This window comes from Poecile atricapillus, chromosome 1 (genome assembly GCF_030490865.1).
Source record: "Poecile atricapillus isolate bPoeAtr1 chromosome 1, bPoeAtr1.hap1, whole genome shotgun sequence".
Taxonomy (NCBI): domain Eukaryota; kingdom Metazoa; phylum Chordata; class Aves; order Passeriformes; family Paridae; genus Poecile; species Poecile atricapillus.
Window position 1 is genome coordinate 126937088 of NC_081249.1, and position 24068 is coordinate 126961155.

At 59.1% G+C, this 24068-nt stretch overlaps 7 protein-coding genes across 12 annotated transcripts; 2 read left to right on the forward strand and 5 right to left on the reverse strand.

Moving 5' to 3' along the window:
• Positions 1–3459: 3459 nt before the first annotated feature.
• LRRC10B (leucine rich repeat containing 10B) lies at positions 3460–4311 on the reverse strand. Its single transcript, XM_058845899.1, has one exon. It carries the CDS (start codon positions 4309–4311, stop codon positions 3460–3462), a length of 852 nt encoding a protein of 283 aa, XP_058701882.1.
• An 812-nt stretch (positions 4312–5123) lies between these two features.
• On the reverse strand, positions 5124–7156 carry LOC131574834 (uncharacterized). Of its 2 annotated transcripts, XM_058829605.1 has the most exons (7): positions 6650–7156; positions 6368–6579; positions 5943–6022; positions 5813–5866; positions 5605–5685; positions 5443–5515; positions 5125–5369 (listed from the first exon to the last, which is right to left on the reverse strand). In XM_058829605.1, exons 1-7 carry the CDS (start codon positions 6934–6936, stop codon positions 5239–5241), a joined length of 918 nt encoding a protein of 305 aa, XP_058685588.1. In that variant the 5' UTR covers positions 6937–7156; the 3' UTR covers positions 5125–5238. The 2 variants fall into 2 exon arrangements, with proteins under 2 accessions (XP_058685587.1, XP_058685588.1); XM_058829604.1 differs by having other exon boundaries at positions 5124–5515.
• Positions 7157–7304: 148 nt separating this feature from the next.
• SDHAF2 (succinate dehydrogenase complex assembly factor 2) lies at positions 7305–9271 on the reverse strand. Its single transcript, XM_058829606.1, has 4 exons — positions 9195–9271; positions 8509–8717; positions 7679–7788; positions 7305–7598 (listed from the first exon to the last, which is right to left on the reverse strand). The coding sequence occupies exons 1-4, from the start codon at positions 9207–9209 to the stop codon at positions 7468–7470; spliced, it is 465 nt and encodes a 154-aa protein (XP_058685589.1). The 5' UTR covers positions 9210–9271; the 3' UTR covers positions 7305–7467.
• Positions 9272–9285: 14 nt separating this feature from the next.
• Positions 9286–17027, forward strand: CPSF7 (cleavage and polyadenylation specific factor 7). Of its 2 annotated transcripts, XM_058829611.1 has the most exons (10): positions 9286–9313; positions 9961–10081; positions 12444–12662; positions 13117–13220; positions 13468–13613; positions 14819–15224; positions 15299–15417; positions 15492–15657; positions 15747–15920; positions 16001–17027. In XM_058829611.1, the coding sequence occupies exons 2-9, from the start codon at positions 10028–10030 to the stop codon at positions 15913–15915; spliced, it is 1383 nt and encodes a 460-aa protein (XP_058685594.1). In that variant the 5' UTR covers positions 9286–9313; positions 9961–10027; the 3' UTR covers positions 15916–15920; positions 16001–17027. The 2 variants fall into 2 exon arrangements, with proteins under 2 accessions (XP_058685594.1, XP_058685593.1); XM_058829610.1 differs by lacking the exon at positions 9286–9313 and having other exon boundaries at positions 9775–10081.
• On the reverse strand, positions 16964–18617 carry TMEM216 (transmembrane protein 216). 3 transcript variants are annotated; one of them, XM_058829612.1, is made up of 6 exons: positions 18570–18617; positions 18290–18391; positions 18115–18207; positions 17655–17901; positions 17296–17428; positions 16964–17215 (listed from the first exon to the last, which is right to left on the reverse strand). In XM_058829612.1, exons 1-6 carry the CDS (start codon positions 18580–18582, stop codon positions 16964–16966), a joined length of 840 nt encoding a protein of 279 aa, XP_058685595.1. In that variant the 5' UTR covers positions 18583–18617. The 3 variants fall into 3 exon arrangements, with proteins under 3 accessions (XP_058685595.1, XP_058685596.1, XP_058685597.1); XM_058829613.1 differs by lacking the exon at positions 17296–17428 and having other exon boundaries at positions 16964–17048; XM_058829614.1 differs by lacking the exon at positions 16964–17215 and having other exon boundaries at positions 17288–17616; positions 17700–17901.
• On the reverse strand, positions 18290–21593 carry TMEM138 (transmembrane protein 138). 2 transcript variants are annotated; one of them, XR_009276596.1, is made up of 6 exons: positions 21463–21593; positions 20465–20686; positions 20221–20392; positions 19345–19420; positions 19098–19262; positions 18290–18391 (listed from the first exon to the last, which is right to left on the reverse strand). XR_009276596.1 is itself a non-coding variant. In XM_058829616.1 (5 exons), the coding sequence occupies exons 2-5, from the start codon at positions 20590–20592 to the stop codon at positions 19150–19152; spliced, it is 489 nt and encodes a 162-aa protein (XP_058685599.1). In that variant the 5' UTR covers positions 20593–20686; positions 21463–21593; the 3' UTR covers positions 18938–19149. The 2 variants fall into 2 exon arrangements, 1 of the variants encoding a protein (XP_058685599.1); XM_058829616.1 differs by lacking the exon at positions 18290–18391 and having other exon boundaries at positions 18938–19262.
• LOC131574841 (lysosomal membrane ascorbate-dependent ferrireductase CYB561A3) lies at positions 21555–24009 on the forward strand. Its single transcript, XM_058829615.1, has 6 exons — positions 21555–21677; positions 22514–22719; positions 22783–22991; positions 23065–23219; positions 23469–23625; positions 23737–24009. The coding sequence occupies exons 1-6, from the start codon at positions 21637–21639 to the stop codon at positions 23758–23760; spliced, it is 792 nt and encodes a 263-aa protein (XP_058685598.1). The 5' UTR covers positions 21555–21636; the 3' UTR covers positions 23761–24009.
• The last annotated feature ends 59 nt before the right edge of the window (positions 24010–24068 follow it).

Sequence of the window (24068 nt, forward strand, 5' to 3'; positions counted from 1 at the left end):
AGGGATAGACCCACCTGGGAGCCCCACAGGGGTGACAACAGGGTCGGTGGTGGCTCTCCGGGCAGACGCCAGATCATCCTCAGTCTTCCTGCTCCCCCCGTGGCACCCTTGGCTCCCAGCAGCTCCCACAGCCCCAGTTTAGACGATTTTGGACAATCTGGAGAGAAGTCATAATACTGCTATTACAGTAATAACAACGCTTTTAGGGACATTTGTATTTTTGTCATATTCTCTCTTTTTTTAACATAAAAGAAGAGACTTACATGCCTGGGGAAGGGGTGGCAGGGCCAGGGCTGTGCCAAGCCGGGTGCCCTCCGTGACCCTTTGGGCACCCTGCTTTTCCAGGCTGGATTCCTCGTCCGCGGTCGGGCTCCCCGGGGGTTTGTGTGTTCATTTTTAACTCTAGAGCTCGTAGCCGTGATCTTGTTCAGGTTCTCTCTTCTTCATGTGACGGTAACATCCAACTGGTGTGTAAAATACAGAAAAACAGGACAAAAAAAAAAAAAAAAAAAAAAAGACAAAAAAAGATTAAAAAATCCACTAAAGAGCCCGGCCCAGCCTGGCTGGGGAGCGGCTGGAGCAGGGGGTGCCCGGCTGGCGATGCCAAGGATGGGGCGTGTGGGTCGGGGCGTCTCCTTTGAAGAATCCTATTTTTGGGGAGCAGGGCCCCTCGTTTTCTGGAGGCAGCCCCTGCTCTCAGTAATAAAGGACAGTCAGTAACTGCCAGTGTGAGTCATCTGTGGGACTGGGGGAATGCAGAGAGTGGATCCTGGGGTGGGAATGGGGGCACCACACCTGGGTGGGCATCACAGCTGGGTGGGCATCCCTCTCCCAGCGTTATTCCTCCCAACCCTGAGTATCCACCCACTATTATGCCATCCATCGCCAAGTATCCCCCCAAAACTCTGTGATCCTGCTGGGATTTGGATCCCCGTGGATGCTTCAGGGACAACAGTGCCCCCCGCAGCCTGCTTGGAGCCAGGTGAGTTCCCATCCCATCCAGCTCCAGGCTGACTTCCTTGCCATGGGATGTGCTGGATAGGGACTGGAATGTGTCTCCAAAAGAAAGGAAGGGGCAGGGAACCATATCCTGTGTCCTGGTGCCATTGAAAAGGCTCTGGTGGCTGTTAAATAATTCACGGAATGCTGGTCTTGAATAAATAAATGAAACTCCAAACGCAGGGATAGCAGCAGGGCCATCCATGTCCTCCCTGCGCAGGATAAGATCCCTCTGGACCCACCCTTCAGGCCCTGGGATGCAGTGTTGCAGGTGGCAGCAGGGGACAACGCTCGTTGCCCAGGTCCCCTTGCCATCTGCATCCCAGTGGAGGGGAGGTGGCTGCTGCCTCCCCTCACTCCGGCTCCAGCTGATCCAAACCTGGGAATTTTGGCATTCCCAAGCTGCCAATGTCATCAGTGCCACCGATCCTGGCTCTGCCTGGGCTCTTACACCAACGCCGGGCTCCTTTTATCCTCCCAAATCTTTGAAAGTGCAGCGATCCCGGCGCTCCTGTTGCACGGATCCGCAGCTATTCCCAATCCCGTTGCTTTGTGCTGGCAGGCAGTGGGAGCAGATGGAAATAGCAGCGTGATCCCAGCTGCGGCGAGGCCACAAACCGTCGCACGCGGGGCCGGGAGAGGAGGCAGGGATATATATAGGGACAGACGTATGGATGATGCACTGCCGGGAGCAGGGACTCGCCGGTGCCAGCAGCCCCAAAATACTTGAGTGGAGCCGGAATCTGTCAGATTCCCACTGACTGCAGCAGCTCCTGGTCCTGGTGTCACCAGCACCGTCACCGGTGCCTGGATCCCAACCCAACTCCTTGGGAATAGCTGGGTGGTGGGAAAAGGCTTCAGAGCGGGAGGACCCCCTTTTCCCAGATGTCAGAGCTCCTGGATCTGATCCCGGCCATGGGGACAGTCTGGTGGCATCCAGAGCCACCTGCATCCCAGTTCCTGCCGAATGGGTAGGCTGGCAGGGATCTGCATGGAACTGGTGTCATCAGATCTCGCCTGCAGCAGGGGTTTGGAATGCTGAGGGTCTCTGCCAGGGTCAGAACCCTCAGGATCATGGTTAATTCCTTGCTAATTAGCAGCAGTGTCTTCCCAGATAAAGCAGCAGCACCCTAGATCAATGGCATGAAAGGCTGGGAGACACCCAGAATTCCAGGAGTGCGTTCCTGGGATGTCACAGGATCCTGGGATGCTCTGCCCTACAGTGAAGGACACCTGGGTGGGAAAAGGGATTGACAGCCTGTACTTATTGGGAAGACTTGATTCCAAGCTCCTGCTAAGCCCCAAATCCTTGAAATTACTCCGGAGGAGCTGGCACCGACAGCTCCTGCACATCCCGCAGCTGAGGAAGCTCCATGTGTCCAAAATAGCCATGGTTCCTGCTGTGGAATAGGAAGTGGAGGGAAAAGCGGGCAGCATCTGCCCTGCCAGTGCTGGAGCGGATGTGGCAGGAGCTCTGGCTGCCTCCCAGCCCCAAACCCAAATCCATGGCCATTAAAAGCGGATGCATGGTTTGAAACCTCCAGCGAGCTCCAGACCTCAGATCCCCAAGCTTCCCACCACACTGGCTCAGCTCGGAGATGGGCAGAGGGAATCAGGATTCCTTGGATGTCCAAAATAAGAGGAGCTGGTGGTCACACACCAGAATATGTCACTTGGTTTCAGGGGATCCCAAATAACCCCTTCCCTGGGGCTGGTCCCTGCCACTGTTCTCTCACAGCAAATTCCTTGGATTTGTGCTTTTTATTGCTTGCCTTTGGTCCAAGAGGCACTTGGAGAGAGGAAGAGGAAGGATAAGGTGTCAGCCCTGGATCTGGTACCCATTTGGGGACAGACAGGGCCAGGGATGAAACTCCTCTTCCCACAGGGGCAAAATCCTGTCCAGGCTGGAGACAGGCAGTGCTTAGACCCAGGTTTAATTTCCATCAGCTCCTTCCCAAACCTGATGGCCAAGACGAGCCTGGTGGAAAATTCTCTCCCCCAGCCCAATTCCAGCAGCAGGATTGGGTTCTCAGGGTCTGTGCCTTTGTTCCCAGACCTCGGAGCTCTTCAGGATGACAGGATCCATGGAATGGATGCAACCAGCATTGCTTTTTCCTGTGCTGCCCATTGGGACAGGAGTAAAGGATTTTCAGAGGTGGAGGAGTGGAAATGTCCCCATTCTCACGGGGGGGCAGTGCGGGATCACCCCTCAGGGCAGGGGGCTGTATCCCAATCCAAGGCACCCTGGAGTAAGTGGGATGCTCTCAGATGGGATAACCATTGGGATCCATGAGCCCTGCAGATCCAGGACACAAAGCTGCTGTCCCAACTGCATAAGGCTGATCCTCAGACCATTGGTTTTCCTTTGTGGAGGCTGTGAACTTCCTCCTTTCCCAGCCCTAGATGGGAATTCCTTGGGAGGCAGGTGGGGGCTCTGCACCCCCTCAGGGGGACAGAGGCTCACAGTTCCTCAGGAGATCCCGTCAAGGCCACAGATTCCCCCTCCCCATACTCCTGCCCATCCTCGGGGGATACCGGGGCGGCCTCGGTGCCTTCCTCCTCCTCCTCCTCCTGGTGCTGCAGGCTCTGCAGCCGCTCCTGCCGCGCTTCCATGTATTCCTGCGCCCCGTCCCCCACCAGCTGCACTTCATCCCCGACACAGGGAGGCTGCCGGACGGGATTGTGGTCGTAGGACAGGAGGCGCAGGGAAGCGAGACCGGTGAGGTCCGGGAAGCTGGCGATGCGGTTGCGATCCATGTCGAGGACGCGGATGTGATCCATGCGCAGCAGCACGGGCGGGAACTCCTGGAAGCGGTTCCCGTAGAGCCAGAGCCCCCGCAGGCCGGCCATGCGGGGCAGCGCCGCGGGCAGCCGGCACAGCCGGTTGTCCCCCAGCTGGAGGCTGCGCAGCTCCGGCAGCTGCAGGAGGGCGCGGGGGAAGTGCGCCAGGAAGTTTCCCTCAATCCAGAGGCAGCGCAGGCTCTGGAGCTGGGCGAAGGAGGCCGGCAGCCCCTGAAGCCCGTTGCGGCCCAGGTACAGGTGCGCCAGGTGGGGCAGGTCGCACACGGCCTCGGGCACTTCCATCAGCTCGTTGCCGTCCAGGGCGAGGGTCCGCAGGTGCTGCAGCTCCGCCAGCTCGTCCGGGACCTCCCGCAGCCCCGCGTCGCTCAGGTAGAGCTTCCGCAGCCCCTGCTGAGCCCACAGCTCGGCCGGGACCTGCCGGCCCCGCACCTCCAGCCGCTGCTCGACGCCGTCGGGGCCCTCGGCTGCCGCCAGCCGGGCCCCGCGCCCCGAGGAGCCGCCGCTGCCCATCGCTCACCGGGACGGGCACCGGGACCGGCACCGGGACCCGGCGGGGCGGGCGGGGCGACGCCGTGGCCATGGCAACGCTCCGCGGCCAATAGGAGCCCGCGCCACCTGAGCGGAGGCCACGCCCCCTCCCATTCCCGCCCCGCCGTTCCCGCGCCCATTCAGGCCACGCCCACCGAACCCCATTCCATTCCCGCCCCGCCGTTCCCACGCCTGCCCGGCCCCATTCCCGCCCTACCTCTCCCGGTCTGTCCCCAAACCACGTAGGGCCGCCTCGCACCCCAGCATTCCCAACACATTTTCCAGCAACCTGGCATCAGCGTCCTTACCCTGAGCTGCGTGTGGGGCCCTAAATTGAGTGTGGGGTCCCTGGGCTGGGTGGAAATCCCTAAACCGGCAGGAGGGGCTCCCCGAGCTGCGCGTGGATGCCTTAGCTGGATGGGGGTACTAAAACCGGTGGGGAGTCCCTCTGTGATTCCTCACATCCCCTGGGACCCTGCAGGGAGCCACTCCTTGGGGCACAGATGCCCTTCCCCATGGCCAGGGAAGATACGGATGAAGCCTCTCCAAATGCCCCCCGTGCTATGGCTGCCCATGCTGCGAGGTCCTTCCTCCTCATCATCCTCCTGCTTCCCACCACAGCCCTGCCTGGATTTTCCTGCCGCAAATCAGCTGTGTCATCCCAAAGCCGGCTCGGAAAGCTGGAAAGCCGGGCTCGTACAGCCCTCCAGTGGCAGCTGGCCAGGTGACACCCCCCCCCCTCCTTCCCTGACCACCCAAAACCTTCCTGCCAGCCTCTGGGATGCAGGAAACACCCAAAATGAGGCGGTTATCCAATGGCATCACGCAGGGTCTTTATTCCTCCCACAGGGATTTGGGAAAAGCCAAGGATGGGACTCCCGGGATGTGGCAGCACTTTTTTTGGGGGGGTCAGGTCAGGGGGTCACTGATGTGCCACAGGTTGGTGGGGCGGTTGTTGGTGCTGAAGCCACTGGGACTTGGGATCTGGATGCCCTCCACGGATCTCGGTGCCCAGATGATCGGAGTCTGCGCCCACCAGCCTGGAAAATCCAGGAGGGGTTGGTGAGGGGGGTGTCCACTCCTCCTGGGGGCTGCAACCCTCCCCAAACTCACCTGGTGCTATGGGGGCCAGTTGTGAGAGGTTGATCAGGTACTGGTTCTGGATAGTGCTGTATGTCAACGGCTCCTGAGGGATGGAGTGGGTTGGGGGTGCGGTTCCTTGGGAAAAGGGATGGGGACAGCAGACATGGAGACAGCAGACATGGCTGCACCCACCTTCCTGGTAGTGACTCCCTTGGGTCCCACTTGGAGCTCCGGCGGGGCGAAGGGGGCGGGGTAACCCATGGCAGGCTGGTACTGTGTGGGGACACAGGGATGAGATCCTGCTCATTCCCATGCCCAGGCAGCTCCTGCTGCCTCAGAGCCCACTGGGAGCACGGGGACAGGATGTCCCCTGCCCTTGCCACCCCATCCCTTTGCTTACAGTGCTGCTGCACATGGCGGGAAATGAATCCATCCAAGCATCACCAACGTCATGCTGTGGGAGAGGAAAAGTGTCCCCTGGGGTGCTGAGGGGTGGGGACAACAGGGGACATGGTGGGGACAGCGCTCACAGGCTGCTCTGGCAGGGTGAGGTCACTCCTTGGGGCGGTCCCGGTGAAGCCCAACAGCTCCGTTGCCTTCTGTGGGACATCTGTGAGGAGCAGATGGAGCAGGGATGTCCCATGTCCCCAGGCCTGGCATTACCTGGATACACCTGTCCCACCGTGTTTGCGGGGGGGCAGAGGGTCCCCAACACTCCCAAGTCCTCCTGAGGTCTGACCTGGCTCCAGGAACAATGACACCCCAAAATCCCCAGAGCTGGATGTGGCTCTGGGACCATCAATAATCCCAAAACCTTCCTGATGATGGAGCTGGACCTGGAAGCTCCAGGGCCCCAACCCCTCCTGCAGTTGGAGGTTTCCTGGGAATCCTAACACCCCAAAATCCTCATAAGGATGGAGCTTTCCCTGGGATTCCTGAGACTCCGGAATCATACCTGGCTGGGTAGGACTGGCGCAGTGACTCCAGGTGCTGTTTTCTCTGGATGATTTTGGAGGTCTCACCTCCCCGAAACGGAGGCGGGAAAAGGAGAAGCCAGTGGGATACCGACACTCCGGCTCATCCACGCACTGGGGCAAGATCCTTTGGTAATCCGGACGCCCAAAGACCTTGAAGTCCTCGAAGGTGGTGGACACATCGGTGTCCTGCCTGTGGTGGGAACAGCTGTGACGGAGCAATCCCAAAATGTGCCCCCCAAACTCCAGGAGCAGGGACCTACCGCTCCACGTGCGGGGTGATCAGGGACCAGAGCGCCGAGTAGTTGTTGGTGACGTATCCTGAGCCAGTGTGGACACCGAGGAGGGGGTGTATGCTCCTTTCACAGGGGGGCTCAAACCCCAAAACGCGCCACCCCTCGATCTTTTGGGGTGACCCCGTGGGCCTCTTCCCAAAGGCCGCCTCGTAGGTGGTGATATAAAAGCCTATGAGCTCGGAGGGTGGGCCCCTCACCACGGGGAACCCCGTCCCCAATCCCCCGGCAGGCGAGTCCTGCGGCAGGGACGGCATCCTGGCTCTGGGAATGGCCCCCTGGCGCCGGGAACAGCCCGAGGGACGGCCCTACGCCATGGCTGGAGGTGCAGGTGCGGGGCCTTCCCAGCAGGCCCGGAAGCTGCGGAATGTGCCCATGGAATGCTACTGTCTCCTGGTAACCGAGACAAGGGGAAGCTCCCGGGCGGCTGTCGCCGGAGGGCACCGGGAATGTTCTGCTCCAGCACCACTACATCCCCCGCCCCGGGGTGGGGTCACCTCATGGGGGTCCTGGGAAAAGGGACAGGTGGGAATTGGGAATATCAGTGAGGTGGGATGTGCCAGATCGAGCTGGGAATGTCCCCGAGGGCCCGACCCCGATATCACAAAGCAGGAGAGGGGCAGGGTCAGCAGCCAGGCAGGGCCGGTAGCCACGGCTTTATTCAGCGTTCCATGAGTGTCCAAAGGCTGCTGGAAGAGGAGGAAAACCACAGGGAAGGCAGAAGCACCAGTCCAGAGCCCCGTGTCCCTGCACTGCTCCAGGGAATGGGGACAGAGGCGTCTCCTCCCTCAGCGTGGTGGCTCAAACAGATATTCCAGGTCTGGCTGCCGGAGCCTCTGCTCCCTGTTCCTGTTTTTGGCAAATTCCCTCAGCATGGCCATCACGTCAGTCTCAAATTCCGCCGGCGTCGGCTTCGCTTCTGAGGGGAAAACAGGGAGAAATCAGCTCAGTGCTGTCCCAAAGTGCCATCCCGGTGTCCCAGGGCGTGGCCACACGTACCAGTGGCCCAGTAATAAATGTCCCAGTCGTTACTGGGCTCATTGATGAGGCGGTCGTAGCGGTTCAGCTGCTCCTCGCTCATGCGCGCCAGGTTTTCCTTGGCAAAGAGGCTGGAGAGGGATGGATCAGGATGAGCAGAAGATGAAGGAAGAGCTGAGATATGAGAGCCAGATCCTGGAAAACACGGACCCCCAGCCTGCTCTCCTTCACCTCAGCGGGTGGGAAAATACCAGCACAGCATTCCCAGAGAAGCTGTGGAATCCCCACCCCTGGAATCCCCTTATCCAGGCTGGATTAGGGCTTGGAGCAACCTGGTCTGGTGGAGGTGTCCTTGCCCACGGCAGGAGGTGAAACTGGATGATCCTTAAGTCCCATTCATCCCAAACCATTCCAGGATTCCATGTGCTGGTTCACATGAGATACTGGGAAGAGACTCCCGAGAGAGTGGAATGGATTTCCCAGAGAAGCTGTGGCTGCTGCATCCCTGGAATTGTCCAAGCCAGGCTGGATTGGGCTTGGAGCAACCTGGGGTAGTGAAAGGTGTCCTTAAGGTCCCTTCCCACCCAAAGCATTCCAGAATTCCACCATTCTATGTCTCTAGTCTCTCCTTCGATCCCAAAATCCAACTGGCCTTGTGTTCACACATGTCCCAGGATTTACATACATTCTTCCCAATGGATTTTGGCTCACTGAGCTCTCCCAGCTCTATTCCATCATTGGACCTTAGACCAGCAAGATCTTGGAGTAACTCATCCCACGGATTTCTGCGCTACCTCACTAAACTCTTCCCTGTTAATGAAAGGGCCTGGAATACTCAGAGCCAAGCCCACCTGAGCAGGATGCAGTTTTCCAGCATCCCCCTCTTCCTGCTCTCGTACAGCAGCCGGGCTCTCTTGGTGTCCAGAGGCTCATCCGGACGCTCCTGCCAGGGGGGCAGCGGGATCTCCAGCACGTCCTTCCCGGAATCCGTGGGGGAATCGCCCCGGTAGCCGCGCTGCGGGATCAGTGGCCACAGGAGATGCCGGCGCAGCGAGCAGAGCTGGAGGGAACAGGGAAAGCACCGAGATGTCAGGCCTGGGAGTGCCTACACACAGAGAACTTCCCAGATCCTGCTGGATACGATTCCCAATTCCACCCCCATCAAACCCTGCTGCCCACATCCCATAAATCTCCCAGACCTCCCTTCTCCCCGCAAAACGCTCTTCTGCTTGCTCAGACTTTCCTCCTTTTTTTCCCCTTTTCCCCGCAATTCGCCAATTTTCCTGCCATTCTGCCTTTCCCCAAAACTCACCCCTTTCCCCTCCTCTTCCTTCCCCCTTTCTCCCATTTCTTCCTCCCTTTTTCCCCCTTCCCACTTCTTTTCCCCCTTTCCCCACATTTTTCCCTTCCCCTTTCACCCCTATTTACCCTTTTTTTTTTAACCTGTTTTTTCCGCTCTCCCGCCTTTCTCTCCCCATTTACCCCTTTCCCTCCCCTTTGCCCTCCCAGTTTTCCCCCCTTCCCCCCCCTTCCCCACCCTGGCCGCCGCCATCTTGCCGCGCGCCGCTCTGGCCGCGCCCCCTCCCGGCTCTATGGGGCGGGGAGTGCCGGAAGTGGGCGTGGCCACGCCCGGAAGTGGGCGCGGCGGCGCTGGCGGTGAGCGCGGGCGGCGCGCGCGGGGCTGGGATCGGGGGAGGGGGGGCCCGGGGTGGGGGGCGCGACCTATCGCGACATATCGCGACCCGCCACCCCCTCCCCTCGCATTCCCCCTGCCCACAAACCCCCCAGCCCGGGCCGCGCCGCTCCGCAGGGCCGCATATGGCGGGGACGGGGTGGTGCGGGGGGGGGCGGGCAGTGGGGGATCACGGGGGCACAAGGAATTTGGGGGGAGACAGGGATTTTGGGGGGGAGACGGGATATGGAGGGACGGAAGGATTTGGGGGGTACACGGGATTTGGCAGGAAATGGGATTTAGCGGGGCACAGGGATTTGGGGAGCAGAGGGGATTCGGGGGAGACACAGGGATTTAGGGGGGACGTGGGATTTGGGGGGACACAGGGATTTAGGGGGGAGAGGGGATTTAGGGGGAACAGGGATTTAGGGGCGTCATGAGATTTGAGAGGCAGAGGGGATTGAGGGGGTAGAAGGGATTTAGGGGGGCACAGGGATTTGGAGGGAAGAGGAGATTAAGGGGCCCGCAGAGATTGGGGTGAGGAAATGGGATTTGGGGCACACAGGGATTTGGGGACCCCCCCGCCACCGTGTCCCCGAGGCCTCACTGACCCCCTGCCCCTCCTTCCCAGAGCACCTTCCGTGTCCTGGCTCCGCCCGGTCCCAGCCCGGGCTCCCGCTTTTCCCGCCTCTGGAAATATGTCCGAGGGAGTGGATCTGATTGACATCTACGCCGACGAGGAGTTCACCCAGGTGAGGGCTGGGATGGGGGTGCAGATCCCCCCTCCATTTTTTGGGATGATATCCCAGTGTCCTGCAGCTCATCCCGGTGGAAGATGCAACTTGGTGTGTCTGGGAAAAGGGCAGGATCATTCCCAATCATTCCCAAATCTCAGTGGCTGCCACCTCCAGCTGTGATTAAAGGGTTTCCCTGCAGGTTGTGAGACGTGGCTGGTCATGGAATGTTTGGGATATAAGAGCTTAGCTGTGTCCTGGTTGGAAAAATGAGAAATCCCAGCTGGAAGAGGCACTTCCAGGGAATTACACAGTGAGGGGGGACCAGGAGCCAAATCCACGGGATCACCCAGGCTGGGAAGCTGTGCGGGAACTCGCTGTTCCTGTGCTGCTTGTCCCATCCCAGGAATATCTGGGATTCACAGCAGGAAATGATGACGGAAGGGGGTGTTGGAGAAGCAGATTTTAGGGCGTTCATGGATATGGGAAAGCAAGTGTGAAGGCAGATGTTGGAAAATTAGAAACTGCCATGGAAATCCTGTGGAGGGAAGTTGGCAAGAGGAAAAGTCATGGAAACTGGAAGCAAAGCACTTGGAGAAAAGAATCACCATGGAGAAAGGAATTCCTAAGAGCTCCTGGAGTGATCAAGAGAAGCTTCTTCTGGTTATTGGGTGAGAATATTCCATGGAATCTCCTGGGAAGAGCAAGTGGATGGAGGATTCTCAAAGCTGGAATGATGATCCAGGCCGATGACTCTGGCATGTCACTCTCTTTGGGATATGTGGCAGGAGGAAACCTGGAATTAATCCATGCCCAGGATCAAAGCAGTGGGGAGGTGCTGTGGTGTCCCTGTGGCACTTGAGGGATGCCAGTGTAATTCCAAATCCCACATTCCCACATGGTGATTCCCACTAACAGTGCCCAGCTTTGTCTCTGTGCACCTCAAGTCAGTGTGCATGGATTGGGAGCAGGAGAATCCTTAAAATCTCCCAAGCTGAAGCATCCCCTAAGTAGCAAAACTGAGGGATTCCAAGGGATTCCTCTTCTAGCCCCTCCTTCCTATTTTTGCTCTTGACTTTCTGAAACTTCCAGGCGGGAATCTTCCAGCCTTGGGCTGTGTCCAAAGGCTCCTGGTGGAGGTGGGAGCGTGGGAGTTGGATTAACCAAACACTTGAGCTTTTTTTGGGGAATGAACACAAAACTACAGCTCCCTTTTCAAATTCTTTTTTTTATCAGCTCCAGGGAAAGAGCTGGATGCAAAAGTTCAGGGAGAGGGAAAATGGTTGGATTTTTGGATTCCCGGATTTCCGCAATCCTTGTGGAAAGCTGTGTGCTGAGCATCCTCTGTCCAGCTCCCAATGGAATGTTTGCAATTGCAATCAGTCTTCAGCAGAAAACATTATCCAAACTCCCTGGAACTGAAAATTTGGGAGCAGAACCCCTGGTTTTTATGGCACACCAGCTCCTGTGGGATGGATCCTCATGGAGTGATTTTGTGGGATGAAACGTGCGGTGCAGTCTGGACAAGGAACTGGGATCCATAGTAAATACAGCACTTGCTGGACACTCCAAATTAAATATAGCCTGGGACAGAGTGGGAATTGGGAGGCAGATCTAGGACATGCTGGAATTCCCAGCTCTGGAACTTCCCGAGCTTCTTCTGCCAAGGGGACAGATCCAATGTGTGGGAGCTCCTACCCTAAAAAGCTTTTTTCCAAAAAATGAGCAAGTTTGGGGTGCTGGGGACAGTTTGAGGTGGGGTGTGCAATTCCCAAGTTGGATTTTTGGAAAGTGTGTGTTGCCAAGGAGCGAGAGGCTCATCCCTGGAGGACATTTGATTTTTCACCACTGAAAAACCCTCCAAATTGCGAATTTCTTCCTGGTGGCAGCAACAGGGTCTTCTCCTGTTGTGTGGGATCCAAGTGGGCTGGTCCTTGGAATGTGGGGGTTTAGATGAGATATTGAGAAGAATTTCTTCCCTGTGAGGATGATGGGGCCCTGGAATGGATTTCCCAGGGAAACTGTGGTTGCTCCATCCCTGGAAGTGTTCCAGGCCAGGTTGGACAGGGCTTGGAGCAACCTGGGATAGCGGAAGGTGTCCCATGGCAGGGGGTGGGAAGGGATAAGGTCCTTATTCCAACCCCAACCATTCCATGATCCCTTTAAATCAGAGCCCATCATCCTGTTTTTTGGGATTGCCCAGGCAAGGGGTGGGTGTAATTCCCAACTATGCACAGACCCAACCCAAGCAATCTGGGCCTTAAACCTTTGGTCTCAGCTTGGAAATTCCACTTGGGAATTGGGACAGCAGGTTTGGAAACAGCAAAGAAGGCTTCCCAAGCCCTTCCCAAGCCAGGAGCTCATGACGTTTTCCCAGCAGGACCCGGAGTTCAGTAATGCTGACCAGATGGATCTCTACGACGACGTGTTAGCAGCCAGCTCCCAGCCCCAGGAAAAGCGTTCCAGCAGCTCGGAAGCGCCTCCAGAGATCCGTCAGGAGCCGTCTCCCAAGCCCAACAGCAAACCCCCAGCCATCCTGTACACCTACAGCGGACTCCGGAACAAGAGGGCCGCCGTCTACGTTGGGAGCTTCTCCTGGGTGAGTTCATCTTCCTGGGAAATTTGGGATTCCTGGGGAACCTCTGAGAGGCTGCTGGGCTCTCTAGGGGAGTGGGAGGGATTTTGAGGGGCCTGTTCCTTCTCAATCCTGAGCTGGTGTCCTGGGCTGGATTGTGAGCTGGGCTTGGCTTTGTGATCCTCAAGGAAAAGGGATTTATATCCTTGAGGAGCTTCCAGGATGGGTTATCCGCCGGTGTCCCTTCGAAGCTGTGACTTTGGGGTGCTGCTCCTGAGTCACCTTCTCCTGTTCATGGATGCAGGGACAGTTTTGGGAAGGCCCTGTCTTGTCTGGAGAACTTGTCTCTGTTATCCATTTCCAAGGCTTGTTCCAGATGATTTTAAGCTCCCTGAGGGAGTCTGGGGGTGACATTCCTTAGGTGGGTGGGGGACACTAGGGACTGACATGGACACCAGCCTGTTCCCTATGCCCTCAGTGGACGACTGACCAACAGCTGATCCAGACCATCCGCTCCGTCGGAGTCTACGACGTGGTGGAACTGAAATTCGCGGAGAACCGAGCCAATGGCCAATCCAAGGGGTGAGAGCCAATGGAATTTCAGGCGGGAATGATGGGAGCCAGGTCCTCGCTGCCACATCCGTTGTTTTGTGGACGGTGAGGGAGCAGCCAGCGCTGTTCCTGCCTGGCACAGGGAATTCATGGAGGATCCCAAATAGCATGGAAAAGTAAGGAGGGGGCATGGAAGAGTGGGATGGGGGTATCAGGAGGAGGGTGTGGGGAGTCTCTGCAGTGGGTTCAGGGCTCAACCTCCCTCTCTCCCACACAGGTATGCGGAGGTGGTGGTCGCCTCCGAGAACTCGGTCCATAAACTCCTGGAGCTGCTTCCCGGAAAGATCCTGAATGGAGACAAGGTGGAGGTGAGGCTGGCGACCCGTCAGAACCTGTCGCAGTTCGAGGCTCAGGCTCGCAAACGTGAGTGCGGCACCGGTGTGACACGGGCGGGGGGTTCCACCTCACACGCATCCCAAAACTCCCCTGGATCAGCTGCCAGGCCCAGCCCAGCGAGCCCTCGGGATGGGGGGAGACCCTGCCAGGAGCGTCTGGGGGTTGTTTTTCCCATTCTTGAGCCGGATTAGCTCCTGACCCGAGTCTTTATGATCCCCTTTTAGGTGCTCCCACACTGCGAAGATCCCTCGTAGCCTCCTCCTCCTCCTCTCCAAACTGAATGGGCTTAAGCTCTTCAGGCTCTCAGCATAGCTAAGACCCTCCATATCTATTAGTAGCTCCTCTCTGGATCTGCTCCAGAATTTTTCCATCCCTGCGGAGGTAAGGTGCCCAACACTGGAGGAATATTCCAGCTGGGGCCTGGCCGTGGGCGTCCCTCAATGGCGATAGGTGGTCCTGGCCTCACTCCGCAGCGATGCGATGGGATCCGCAGGGATTGTCCTGGCAGGAGCGTGTCCAAGGAGGTCTTGGCCAGCTCTAGTCATTGTAGATCCCTTGGCATGTTTTATGCAAGGAAAACTCCCCTTTCCCAGCAGAACTGCTTTGCTCCCTTCCTTCGGCTCCGGTGCCTGAGGGAATCAGCTGCTTGGTGCTTAGGCTGTGTCCCAACTTGCCTTGAAGTTTAGGTGGAGCAGGGAGTGTTCCCTGGGCCAAGTTCCGGCTGCCCCCAGGGCACAGCAGAGCTCCCATGCACCCTCTGGCACCGCTGGGAGCCGTGGCTCCTGCCACACCCCTTCTGTCTCATCCTCAAAGTCTCCTTGGATAGAGCAAGGCTTCTTGTCCCCCTTGGAATGCTGAGTTTTCCTTCCTCTGGCAGGAGCTCCGTTGCTGTCAGCACTTGGGTTCTGTCCCCTTGTATTCCTCCACGCTTGGGCCTCTCCAAATCCATGTGTGGATCTCAGGCTCTCCGGGTCTTTGGATGCCTTTGGGGATCTCTCACCATTCCTTGTGGCTTTTGGCTCCTGTCCCTGTGACCTGCCTGTCCCCAGGGCACCATGCAGAAAAACACATGGAAGTGGAGGCTATGTGTGGCTGCTTGGATCTCCCTCTGGGCACCTCCAGCCCTCCAGGGGTGGGAGGAGGAGGAGGAGGAGGAGGAGGAGGAGGAGGTCTCGGAGACCTGGACACCCTCCAGCTGCACCTCACAGCTGTTTTCCCTGTGCCACTTCCAGGTGTGCCACCACGGGCCCACTCCCGAGATTCCATGGATGCAGTGGACGGCCGGGCGACGCCGACAGAGAACGCGCTGCCCCCTGCCCGCATGGAGAAGCCCCCCTCAGTCCTGCCCTTCTTCAGCCGCCCCCCTGCGCTGCCCCTCATGGGGCTGCCCCCCCCTCCCATGCCCCCCCCGCCTCCCCTCTCCTCCGCTTTCGGAGTCCCTCCACCTCCTCCCGGAATTCCCTACCAGCACCTGCTGCCGCCGCCACCCCGGCTGCCCCCGCCCCTGGCTGTGCCCCCGCCGGGAGCTGTGCCCCCTGCCCTGCACCTCAATCCCGCCTTCTTCCCGCCGCCCACCGCTGCCCTGGGACCCCCTCCGGACACCTACGGCAAGGCCATGGCTCCCTACAACCACAGCAGGTGAGCCGGGCGGGAATGGGGGTGGGATGCTCAGGGAGGATCCCGCTGACTCCCGGTTCCCTCTGTGCCAACAGCCGGGAGCTGGGCCCGCCGATCCCGGCTGTGAGCGAAGGCGAGTTTGAGGAGATCATGAACCGCAACCGCGCCATCTCCAGCAGCGCCATTTCCAAGGCGGTGTCCGGCGCCAGCGCAGGTACTTCCTGTGTCCCTCGTGTCCCCCCATCCCGGGATGGGTTCCGCTCCTGACCCCCTGCTCTGCTCCCCCAGGGGATTACAGCAACGCCATCGAGACGCTGCTCACAGCCATTGCTGTCATCAAGCAGTCGCGTGTGGCCAGCGACGAGCGGTGCCGCGTCCTCCTCTCTTCCCTCAAGGATTGCCTGCATGGAATTGAGGCCAAATCCTACAGCAGCAGCTCCAGCAGCAGCTCCAGGTATCCCCCTGGATCCAGAGAACGTGATCCTCCCCACAGGTGAGCAACTAAAAGTCACTCTTTGGGTTTTGTCTCCTGTTTTCCCAAAGGAAAAGACACCGATCCCGGGAGCGCTCTCCCAGCCGGTCCCGCGAGAGCAGCCGGCGGCACCGGGATCTGCTCCACAGCGACGATCGGCACGAGGATTATTTCCAGGAGCGGAGCCGGGAGCACGAGCGGCATCGGGACAGGGACAGAGACAGGGACCGGCACCACTGAGACAGGTGGGAGGCTCAGGAATCCCCCGGAAGCGTGAGAGATAAAGGAAGGGCGCTCCGACCATTCCTCTCCTCTCTTCCGGCAGGAATTTGGCAGGAAGTGGTTTTTAATGGACTCGTATCTCCTCACCTCGACCAGGACGCCGTGCCCGAGGCCGCTCTGCCCCATCCCGGTCCCTTCCCCGCCACCCCCAGCCCCCTCCAGGCGGGACCCCCGCCTGCACCTCGTGGCCTTGGGAATCCCCCCCCACCACTGCTGCTGCTTCCCGGGGCCATCCCGCTCCGCTCTGTGGATACTTGGACCCAAAGAGAAATGGTGCTTTTATTCCATGGAGGGAGGTTTGTGAGCCCTTCCCAGTCTGGGGGGAGGAACGGAGGGGATGGAGCCCTCCCTGTGCAGCTTGGGGGCTTGGAGATGCACGGCTCCTAATCCTGGCATCAGGAGCTATGTGCCATCCTCTGGATTGCCTGGGGACACTCCCATCCCCATCACCCTAGCAGGACACTGTGCCACGCTCCTCCTGTGCCCCTTCACCCTCCAGGAGCTGGGAAGAAGGGGCTGGAGCTGGGCTGGGGGTCACCCTCTCTATCCTGACATTCCCCACAGCAGCATTCCCACCCAAACGGCAGCTCCGGCCTCTCCCGCAGAGCCTTCCTTGTTTTAGAGGAAGCGGAAGAGGCAGGGCAGGCTGTGACCCTCTCATGTCCCCTTGGGATCCCAAGAAGGAGAGGGAGAGCCCAGGAGGGTCGGGATGAGCCGGGACACACTGGGTGACTTCCAGGGCTGGAATCATGCCCGGGTGGGAAAACCCAGGCCCTGGAAGTCTTTTTAAGTTGAAATAACACAAATTCAGGAAAAGCCACCCCAATTTTCCCAAGCCCCACGAGGTGGGAGCATACGGCGGGAAAGCTCCGGGTTTTTTTTTTACTTACCGCCACAGATTTTTAGTTTCTTTCCAAATAGTGGAAGGGGGGAAAAGTTTCCCCCCAAATTGCAGAGCAAATCCCTGGAAGCCCCGGCGAGGCGCCGCCCCTCCTGCTCGCAGTGATTAGATTTGTCTTTGGATAGGTTGGAATTGTGTAATAAACTCGGATGACGTTGTCAGTCTTTTATACAGTGCTCCTGTTGCCTTCCTACAGTGGGATTTGGGATAATGAGGGAATGGGAGGGATTTGGGGAGGGCTCTGCACCTGTTATCCCTCACCCTCTTCCTCCTCCAATGGGCTCCTGTGCTTCCCAAACCAGCTTTGAGGTGCTGGAAGCACCTGAGCATTCCTGGGGGGACCCACATTCCCAGACTCTGGGTAAAAATAAATATTTATTGGAAAATAGTGAATTGTTCTGGAAAGTCATAGGAAAAAAAAAAAGGATTCTTCATACCTTGAGCTGGCTCAAGCTCTGAGGAGTCCAAGTGGAGTGTAGAGTGGGAAAGGTGGGAGGGATGTGTCCAGGGAGTAGTGAGTGAAGTGGGAAGTGGGAAAAGGGAAGCCTGAATCCCTGTGGCAGCAGGTTTCTGGTGAAGTGGGAAGCAGGAAAAATGGGAGATGAGTCCATGTAGAAGCAACAAATGTGGGAGGGATATGTCCAGGTAGCAGCAGGTGGGAAAGGTGGGATCATCCCCCTTCCCAGGGTTGGAAAGTGGAGCTGGCACGGGTGATGCTTCCCTGTGTCCCTGGGCTGTGCCCTCAGTAGGGATCCGTGCTGTGGAAAAGGACAGACAGGGATGTGTCGACACCAACCTGGCAGCTCCTGTGCTGGGTCCCCCAGTTCCAAGGATGCGGCACCTGGAGAAGGAGAGCAGCGCCAGGAAGCCCAGGAGCAGCTCCAGGCCGTAGAAAAGGAGCAGGATGGCACTCAGGAACGCTTCCAGGCGCAGGGAATATGTCTGGAGCAGCAGGTAGTACACGGCCAGCACAGCTGCCGGCACTGTAAGTGCCAGGCTGAGAGACAGCGGCACCTTCCGCTGGCACAGGTTCCCCTTGGAGCCTGTGGAACACAGAGTTGGGATCAGATCATGGAAACCATAAAGGGTTTTAGGTGGGGAGGAAAGTTAAATGTCCCGTTCCCCTGGGCAGGGATACCTTCCACTAGCCCAGGTTACTCTGTGCCCCGTCCAACCTGAACATCCAGGGACGCTCTTTGAGGGTGTCCCAGGACTCTGCACTCCCTGTGGAGCCTCTGGAACTCGGGGGGACTCACCGAAGAAGATGCGTGTGGCCTCAATGCCGAGGTAGAGGAGGAGCAGCACTATGTCCAGCACCAAGTTGGAGACGGGATAGGGCAGGAGGAGCACTGCAGGAAAAGCACCGCCCTCAGCACCACATTCCTGCCCATCGCGGCGGGATCGGGAAGAGTTCTGGAGCGAAAGACTCACCTTTGTACACGAACACGAACGCTTCCAGAAGAAAATATGTGGCGCAGTACCAGCCGTTGAGGAAGAGCAGGACCTGCAGCGGAGCCGAAGAGCGATGGCGGCCTGAGGGGAGACGGGGCGGCCATGAGGCGGGGCACGGGGTGGGCATGGCCCGCGGAGCCCCGCAGCGCCTTGGCCGCCCCCCAGCCCCGTTCCCAGCGCCGCTCCCAGCCCGGATTCCTCCCGGTACTCCCTATATCCTCCGGTATCCGCCGTTTCGCCCCCCCGGTCCCGCTCCCACCCCTTGGCGCCATCTTCCATCTCCATGGGAACCGCCGCCGCCGCGCTCGCCCGCGCGGGGGCGCTGAGGGCGCGGGCGCGCGAGGGCGGAGCCGCTCTATCCCCCTCCCCTCTCGTTGGTTTGGCAGCGCGCGCGCCGCCGCTCTTCCCGCGCCTCTCTCCGGTTGGAGGAGCGGTCGCTGACGCCCCGGGTTCGAGTCCCCGTCCCTCCACACCACGCCCCCTCGTAGCCATTGGGATAGGAATACCACACTGGAATATGGGAATATCCCCGTTTTGCGGCTGCCAGCGCAGCGCTGAGCTGGGTTACAAATGTAAGGCCTTTGGGAGTGCGGCCGTGACAGCAGGTGGGCACAAACACCCGGCAGCCTCTGGAAAACACATCCGATTTATTCCTTTAGAGTTTCCAAAAACATTCCAGTCCCAACCAGGACTGTCACCCTGAAATGTGGGGACGCCCCACAAGCCTCCCGCTGGCTCTCAAAATCCCAAGGGCTGGTCCCCAGAGAAAGGATGAGCTGGAACCAACCCCGACAGAGCCTGTGGAGTGCAAGGAGACTCCAGGGGATTCTGGGGATCCGTCAGCCACGGAAGTGGGCAAATTCCTTGCGGAGCCAGAGTGAATCCTGGTAGAAGAGGGGGTCTCCCAGGTGCACAGCTGTCCGCTTGTAGAAGTAGCAGTAGAGCACGGCCGCTGCAGGGAATTTTGGGATGAGAGAGGGCCCCCTGCACCCCCAAAAGATGCAGGATCCCACCTTGATCCTGGGAGTCCTTACCCAGCCTCTGGAAAACGAACAGGGTCTGGAGACCTTCAGTCCAGATGAAGCGGCCAGAGTCACGCCAGCGCAGGTTCTGAGGGGGTTGGAAAACTGGGAATAACCCCTGGAGCAGTTTTGTTGAGCCCTCCCAGACCCCTCTCCCCATTCCATAGGCTCTGAGCAGGACAGAGGGACGTCAAGCCAGGAGTAACACCTGGAGAAGGTTGGGAAGCCCCCTATCCCAAAGGTTAAGCAGCTCAGGGGATTTAGGCACTGAGCCCGGACCTATTCCGGCTTCAGACTGCAGATCCCTGCAAATCCCTGCAAATCCCCTTCCCGGACGGCGTGGGCAGCACCGGAGCAGCTGCTGTGGCTCCTGACCCCCAAAAACATTCCTCGTGCTATAGGGCAGCAGGATGGAGGGAACTTCAGGAGGTGTCCAGGGGATGGGAACTGCTCCATTGGGAAAGAGCTAGGAAGGAGTTTATTTGGGAAAGAAAAGGGTAAGGTGCCACCAGGACAGATCCAGGAGGCTGGACAGCCCTCGGAGCTGTGGGAAGGGAAGGAGCTGCCCCAGGTAAAGGGATTAATCCCAGAAAAACCAGGAGCTGCTAGCACAGGCTTTCCCTGAGGAAAGAGGATTTTCTGATGGGTCACGGCCCTTAGGGAACGAGCTGGGATGGGGCTGGGATTGGGCAGGACCCTCCCAGCCTAATGCCAGCCACAGGATTAGGAATGGGACATCTTCCATGGGGCACCTTCCAGAGGGAGGCCGTGAGAAAGGACTGTGGGAAGCTGGGGGTCTTGGAAAAATCCCTTGGGTTTATCCCTTGGAAAAATCCCTTGGGTTTATCCCTTGGAAAAATCCCAGCAGCTATGCCCACCCCATCCTACCATAATCCAGACGTGGAAGGAGATGCTGAGCGCCAGGTAGGCTGCAGAGAGCAGGATGGTCCCCTTGAATTTATGGAAGAGCAGGTTGACCAATCCCGCCTGGAAAACGTAGGTGTTGAAGAACATGAGGAAGACGATGATGACATTGAAGACGATGGCGATGTCCTGGATGCTGCCGGGAAAACAGAGGGATTGTGGGGTCCTGGATCTCCTGGATCTGCTGCCCCACCTTCCCCGCACTCACATGAAGAGGACGAGCTGCACGGCCGGAGCCGTGCGGAGCAGCTCCGAGAAGGAATTCACGAAGAGGTCATAGGAAAGCAGCAGGAACTGCAGGAACAGCACCAGGCTGTAGTTGCTGGGCTGGAGCATCCTCCTTCCTGGGGCTTGCAGCCCTCAGCCCCAGCATTCCCAATGGATCATGGCGCTGGGGGCGCTCAGCGGGGCCTCTCCCGACATCCCAGACCTGGGGGGGAAGCACGGGGATTGGGATGGATTCCAGAAACCAGGAAATCCCAGTGAGCTGTGCCCCCTCTCTCCTCTCCAGTTCGGTGTCTCCCTTCCCCCTGAAATCCAGCCCAATCCCCATGAGGAAATCCAGGGACGAGGGAGACGTGCAGTCCCAAGAAGCAGTGTCCAAGCCGGTTATTCCTGGCTGTTCCCAGCTCATGGGCAGCTCTGAGCAGGTTTGGGCATGTCCCACTCTGGGCACAGGGAGACGAGTGAGGAGACAGACGGGAATTTTTGGACACGGGAGCAGGTACAGCCCTCGTGGGACTCGTATCCCACGGGAACAGCCCCTTCTGGGATCATCCTGGCTGGAGAGGGACGGAGGGGACAGGGATCCCCCGTGTCCTGGCAGGAAAAGGGCTGTGCTGGGGGCTGAATTCCCTGAGGGGGAGACATGGTGATGGACTCGGGAAAAGGGCTGGCAAGGGACAGAAAATGTCTGGAAATGGAGGTAAAAGGGCTGGAAATAAGGGAGGGGGAGGCGGGAAGAGCTGGATATGAGGATTAGGAGATCACTCTCTGCCCCTCCAGACCCCGCGTCACTCCGCCCCTTCTCACAGCCACCACTGCGGAGTCCCCCGGCCCCCTCTCGCCGCCCTCTCCCTCTGGCCCTGGCTCCCTTCCCACTCCCGGGGTCGCCAGCCCGATACGCCCAAACCCCCCTGTGTCCGGAGCTGCCGGTCCCGGAGGTGCCGGTGGGTCTCCGCCGTGCCCCCCGCCCCGGGCGCTCACCCGCCGCCGCCATCTTGGTCCCCATGGAAACGGCCGCCGGAGACGGAAGTGAGGGCAGAAGTGAGGGCTGGAGGACCCGCAGGGGCCGCTCTGGCCGCCGCTCCCCTCGGTGGCTGCACATTGGGGTGGGCGGGAAAACCATAGAGATGAGCAGGCAGAGCGGCTCTCGCCAAGATGGCGGCGCCCAGTGACGAGGAGGGGGCGGTGGGGCCCAGGTACAGCCCCGGTGTTGGGAGCGCCGAGGGGCGGCTCCGGGGTGGGGAGGGGCCGAGGCACCTCGTGATCTGGGTTTTGGGTGGTGTCAGGGCCGGGCGCTGTGTCCTCAGGTCCAGGGAAGCCCCAGGTTTGGAGGGGGCTGTGGAGCCATGTGTTCCCAAATTTCGGGGAGTCATGGCACCGAGTACCCCAGATTTGGGATATCCGTGAGTCTCTGTGTCCCAGTTTTTGGGGAACCTTAGGGTCGCGTGTCTCCACCCCTTTCCTGTCTCTGTGTCTCCTGAGGCAGCTGATTTGAGGTGTGGGGACATCCCCTGAGCCTGGAGGGGACAGAAATACCCATTTCTGGGGGCACATGCAAATCACATGCAAATGAGAGCGCTCGGGTTCTGCCAGAGGGTCCATGACAGGTGACACCGGGAGCCCATCGCTGCCATTCCATTCCCTGGAGTGCCGTGCCCGGGAATTTGGCTCTGCATATCCTGTTCCATCCCTGGCCTCCTGCCCAGTCCCGGGCGCAGCTGGACCCTGGTCACCCCCTCAGGGTTCCCGGTTCCCCTTTCCGTTGTTCCTCCTGGAGATGTCGGAGAGCCCCAAAAGGCGCCTCAGTCATCCCCAGCTGCCACCATCCTGGATCCATCCCTGCTACCGTTTCCAGGCTGGGAAGCAGCTGGATCACCATCCTTGGCTGGGAAGCAGCTCCATCCCTGTCACCTTTCCCAGCTGGGAAACAGCTGCCCCCCCCCACACTCTGTTTGGGCTCCCAGTTCCCCTTTCCGTGGCTCCTCCCCAGCACCGCATCCGGAGCCTGAGCCAGCTCCTCACTCACCCACAGGTGCCAACACAACCCCACAGCCATGCTGGACGTGCCCTTCCTGCCTTTCTGCGCCTTCCTGGGAACGCTGGGACTGCTCTGTGTGGCCATGGTGGGCAGCTGGTGCCAGCACTGGCGCGGGGGCTTTTCCCTGGATGGCAGCTCCCGGACATTCAACTGGCACCCAGTGCTGATGGTGACGGGATTGGTGGTGCTCTATGGCGCAGGTGAGCACAGGGAGCGCGGGGATCCTGGCACGGCTCCTTCCTGACTTTTTTCCCCCCTCACAGCCGCCCTGGTTTACCGCATTCCCAACACCTGGAACGGCCCCAAGCTTCCCTGGAAGGTGCTGCACGGCAGCTTGGCTTTGGGAGCATTCGTCCTGACCGTGCTGGGGCTGGCGGCCGTGTTCCGCTTCCATAATTCCCAAGGGACGCCCAACATGTACTCACTGCACAGCTGGATGGGGCTAGCCACTGTCCTGCTCTTCTCCTGCCAGGTGGGAACCCCTCCTGGATCCCCCAATCCCTCCAGCATCCCAAGTTTTCTGCCCTCACCTTCTCTTCCCACAGTGGGCAGCAGGTTTTGGAGCATTCCTGCTTCCCTGGGCTCCCGCCTGGCTCCGAGCACTCTACAAGCCCATCCACGTTTTCTTTGGCTCCACCATCCTCATGTTGTCCGTGGCTTCCTGCGCGTCGGGAATCAACGAGAAGCTTTTCTTCAGCCTGTGAGAGTCGGGGGAGAGGGGCTTGGGATGATCACTCACAGGGAAAAGGGGGGCTTGGGAAGAGCCCTCACAGGGGTGGGGGGGTGCTCAGGATGTGGATTTGGACTGGATTTGGGAGTGACCAGTGCCGAGAAAAGGTAACTGAGCACTTCCTCAGGTGTGCAGCTCCCTGCACACTTCCCTGCAAGGTTTGGGGCCGGGGGTTTTGGGAACATCCAGAACATTCCCAGCCTCTCTTCCCTGCTCCAGAAAGAACGGGACTATGGACTACAAGCTCCTGCCAGCTGAGGCTGTGTTTGCCAACACCATGGGGCTCCTCATCCTCATTTTTGGAGTGCTGGTGGTGGCTGCTCTGGCCAGGCCCAGCTGGAAGCGCCCAGATTCCGACTCCCCCGACTCCCGCCAGGTATGGGATGTGCTGGGTGGACTTGGAAAGCTGAACTGGGAAGCTGCCCTCCAGCACAGTCCCGAGGGGGGAAAGGATTGAGGGATCCAAGCTCATCCCTGTCTCCCACAGCCCCTGCTCTCTGCCGAGCGCTGATCCCAGGAATCTCCCAGCACTCCCAAGCTGCATCCTTGTGCCTCCATGTGCCAGCTCCTGCCTGGATCCTGCTCCATACCAAACCCCAGCGCTTCCTGGTGCCATCCCTCAACGCCGCAGCTGGAGCTGCCGGAGCCTTGCTGGGACAAAGAGGAGCTCCCGTATCACTCCCACTCCAGAGGATCTGGCTCAGGGTGGAGCCACTCCGGAACTTCATGGATATGGAATAAAATGTTGGCTTCTACAGGGCTCCAGCACTTAAATCCCTGGGGATAAGGGAGGGCCTGGGAGCTGGGGTGGGAGAGGTG

Excerpts from the sequence above, each read along its gene's own strand:
- LOC131574841 (XM_058829615.1), top strand. The coding sequence starts at position 21,637 with ATGGCGGCGCCCAGTGACGAGGAGGGGGCGGTGGGGCCCAG. Across the intron at positions 22,720-22,782 it reads GGTGGTGCTCTATGGCGCAG|CCGCCCTGGTTTACCGCATT; the intron begins GTGAGCACAGGG and ends CCCCCCTCACAG. Across the intron at positions 23,220-23,468 it reads GAGAAGCTTTTCTTCAGCCT|AAAGAACGGGACTATGGACT; the intron begins GTGAGAGTCGGG and ends TCCCTGCTCCAG.
- TMEM138 (XM_058829616.1), bottom strand. The coding sequence starts at position 20,592 with ATGCTCCAGCCCAGCAACTACAGCCTGGTGCTGTTCCTGCAGTTCCTG. Across the intron at positions 20,393-20,464 it reads GTGCAGCTCGTCCTCTTCAT|CATCCAGGACATCGCCATCG; the intron begins GTGAGTGCGGGG and ends TTTTCCCGGCAG. Across the intron at positions 19,421-20,220 it reads CCTTCCACGTCTGGATTATG|AACCTGCGCTGGCGTGACTC; the intron begins GTAGGATGGGGT and ends CAACCCCCTCAG.
- TMEM216 (XM_058829612.1), bottom strand. Across the intron at positions 17,902-18,114 it reads GGCCACACGCATCTTCTTCG|GCTCCAAGGGGAACCTGTGC; the intron begins GTGAGTCCCCCC and ends TGTGTTCCACAG. Across the intron at positions 17,429-17,654 it reads CCCAGCACAGGAGCTGCCAG|AAACCTGCTGCCACAGGGAT; the intron begins GTTGGTGTCGAC and ends CCACTTCACCAG.
- LRRC10B (XM_058845899.1), bottom strand. The coding sequence starts at position 4,311 with ATGGGCAGCGGCGGCTCCTCGGGGCGCGGGGCCCGGCTGGCGGCAGCC.
- CPSF7 (XM_058829610.1), top strand. The coding sequence starts at position 9,875 with ATGGGATTTGGGGCACACAGGGATTTGGGGACCCCCCCGCCACCGTGT. Across the intron at positions 12,663-13,116 it reads ACGTTGGGAGCTTCTCCTGG|TGGACGACTGACCAACAGCT; the intron begins GTGAGTTCATCT and ends CTATGCCCTCAG. Across the intron at positions 13,614-14,818 it reads CGAGGCTCAGGCTCGCAAAC|GTGTGCCACCACGGGCCCAC; the intron begins GTGAGTGCGGCA and ends TGCCACTTCCAG.
- LOC131574834 (XM_058829604.1), bottom strand. The coding sequence starts at position 6,936 with ATGCCGTCCCTGCCGCAGGACTCGCCTGCCGGGGGATTGGGGACGGGG. Across the intron at positions 6,023-6,367 it reads CGCCAGTCCTACCCAGCCAG|ATGTCCCACAGAAGGCAACG; the intron begins GTATGATTCCGG and ends TGCTCCTCACAG. Across the intron at positions 5,516-5,604 it reads AGGGAGTCACTACCAGGAAG|GAGCCGTTGACATACAGCAC; the intron begins GTGGGTGCAGCC and ends TCCATCCCTCAG.
- SDHAF2 (XM_058829606.1), bottom strand. Across the intron at positions 7,789-8,508 it reads GAAAACTGCATCCTGCTCAG|CCTCTTTGCCAAGGAAAACC; the intron begins GTGGGCTTGGCT and ends ATCCCTCTCCAG. Across the intron at positions 7,599-7,678 it reads CATTTATTACTGGGCCACTG|AAGCGAAGCCGACGCCGGCG; the intron begins GTACGTGTGGCC and ends TTTTCCCCTCAG.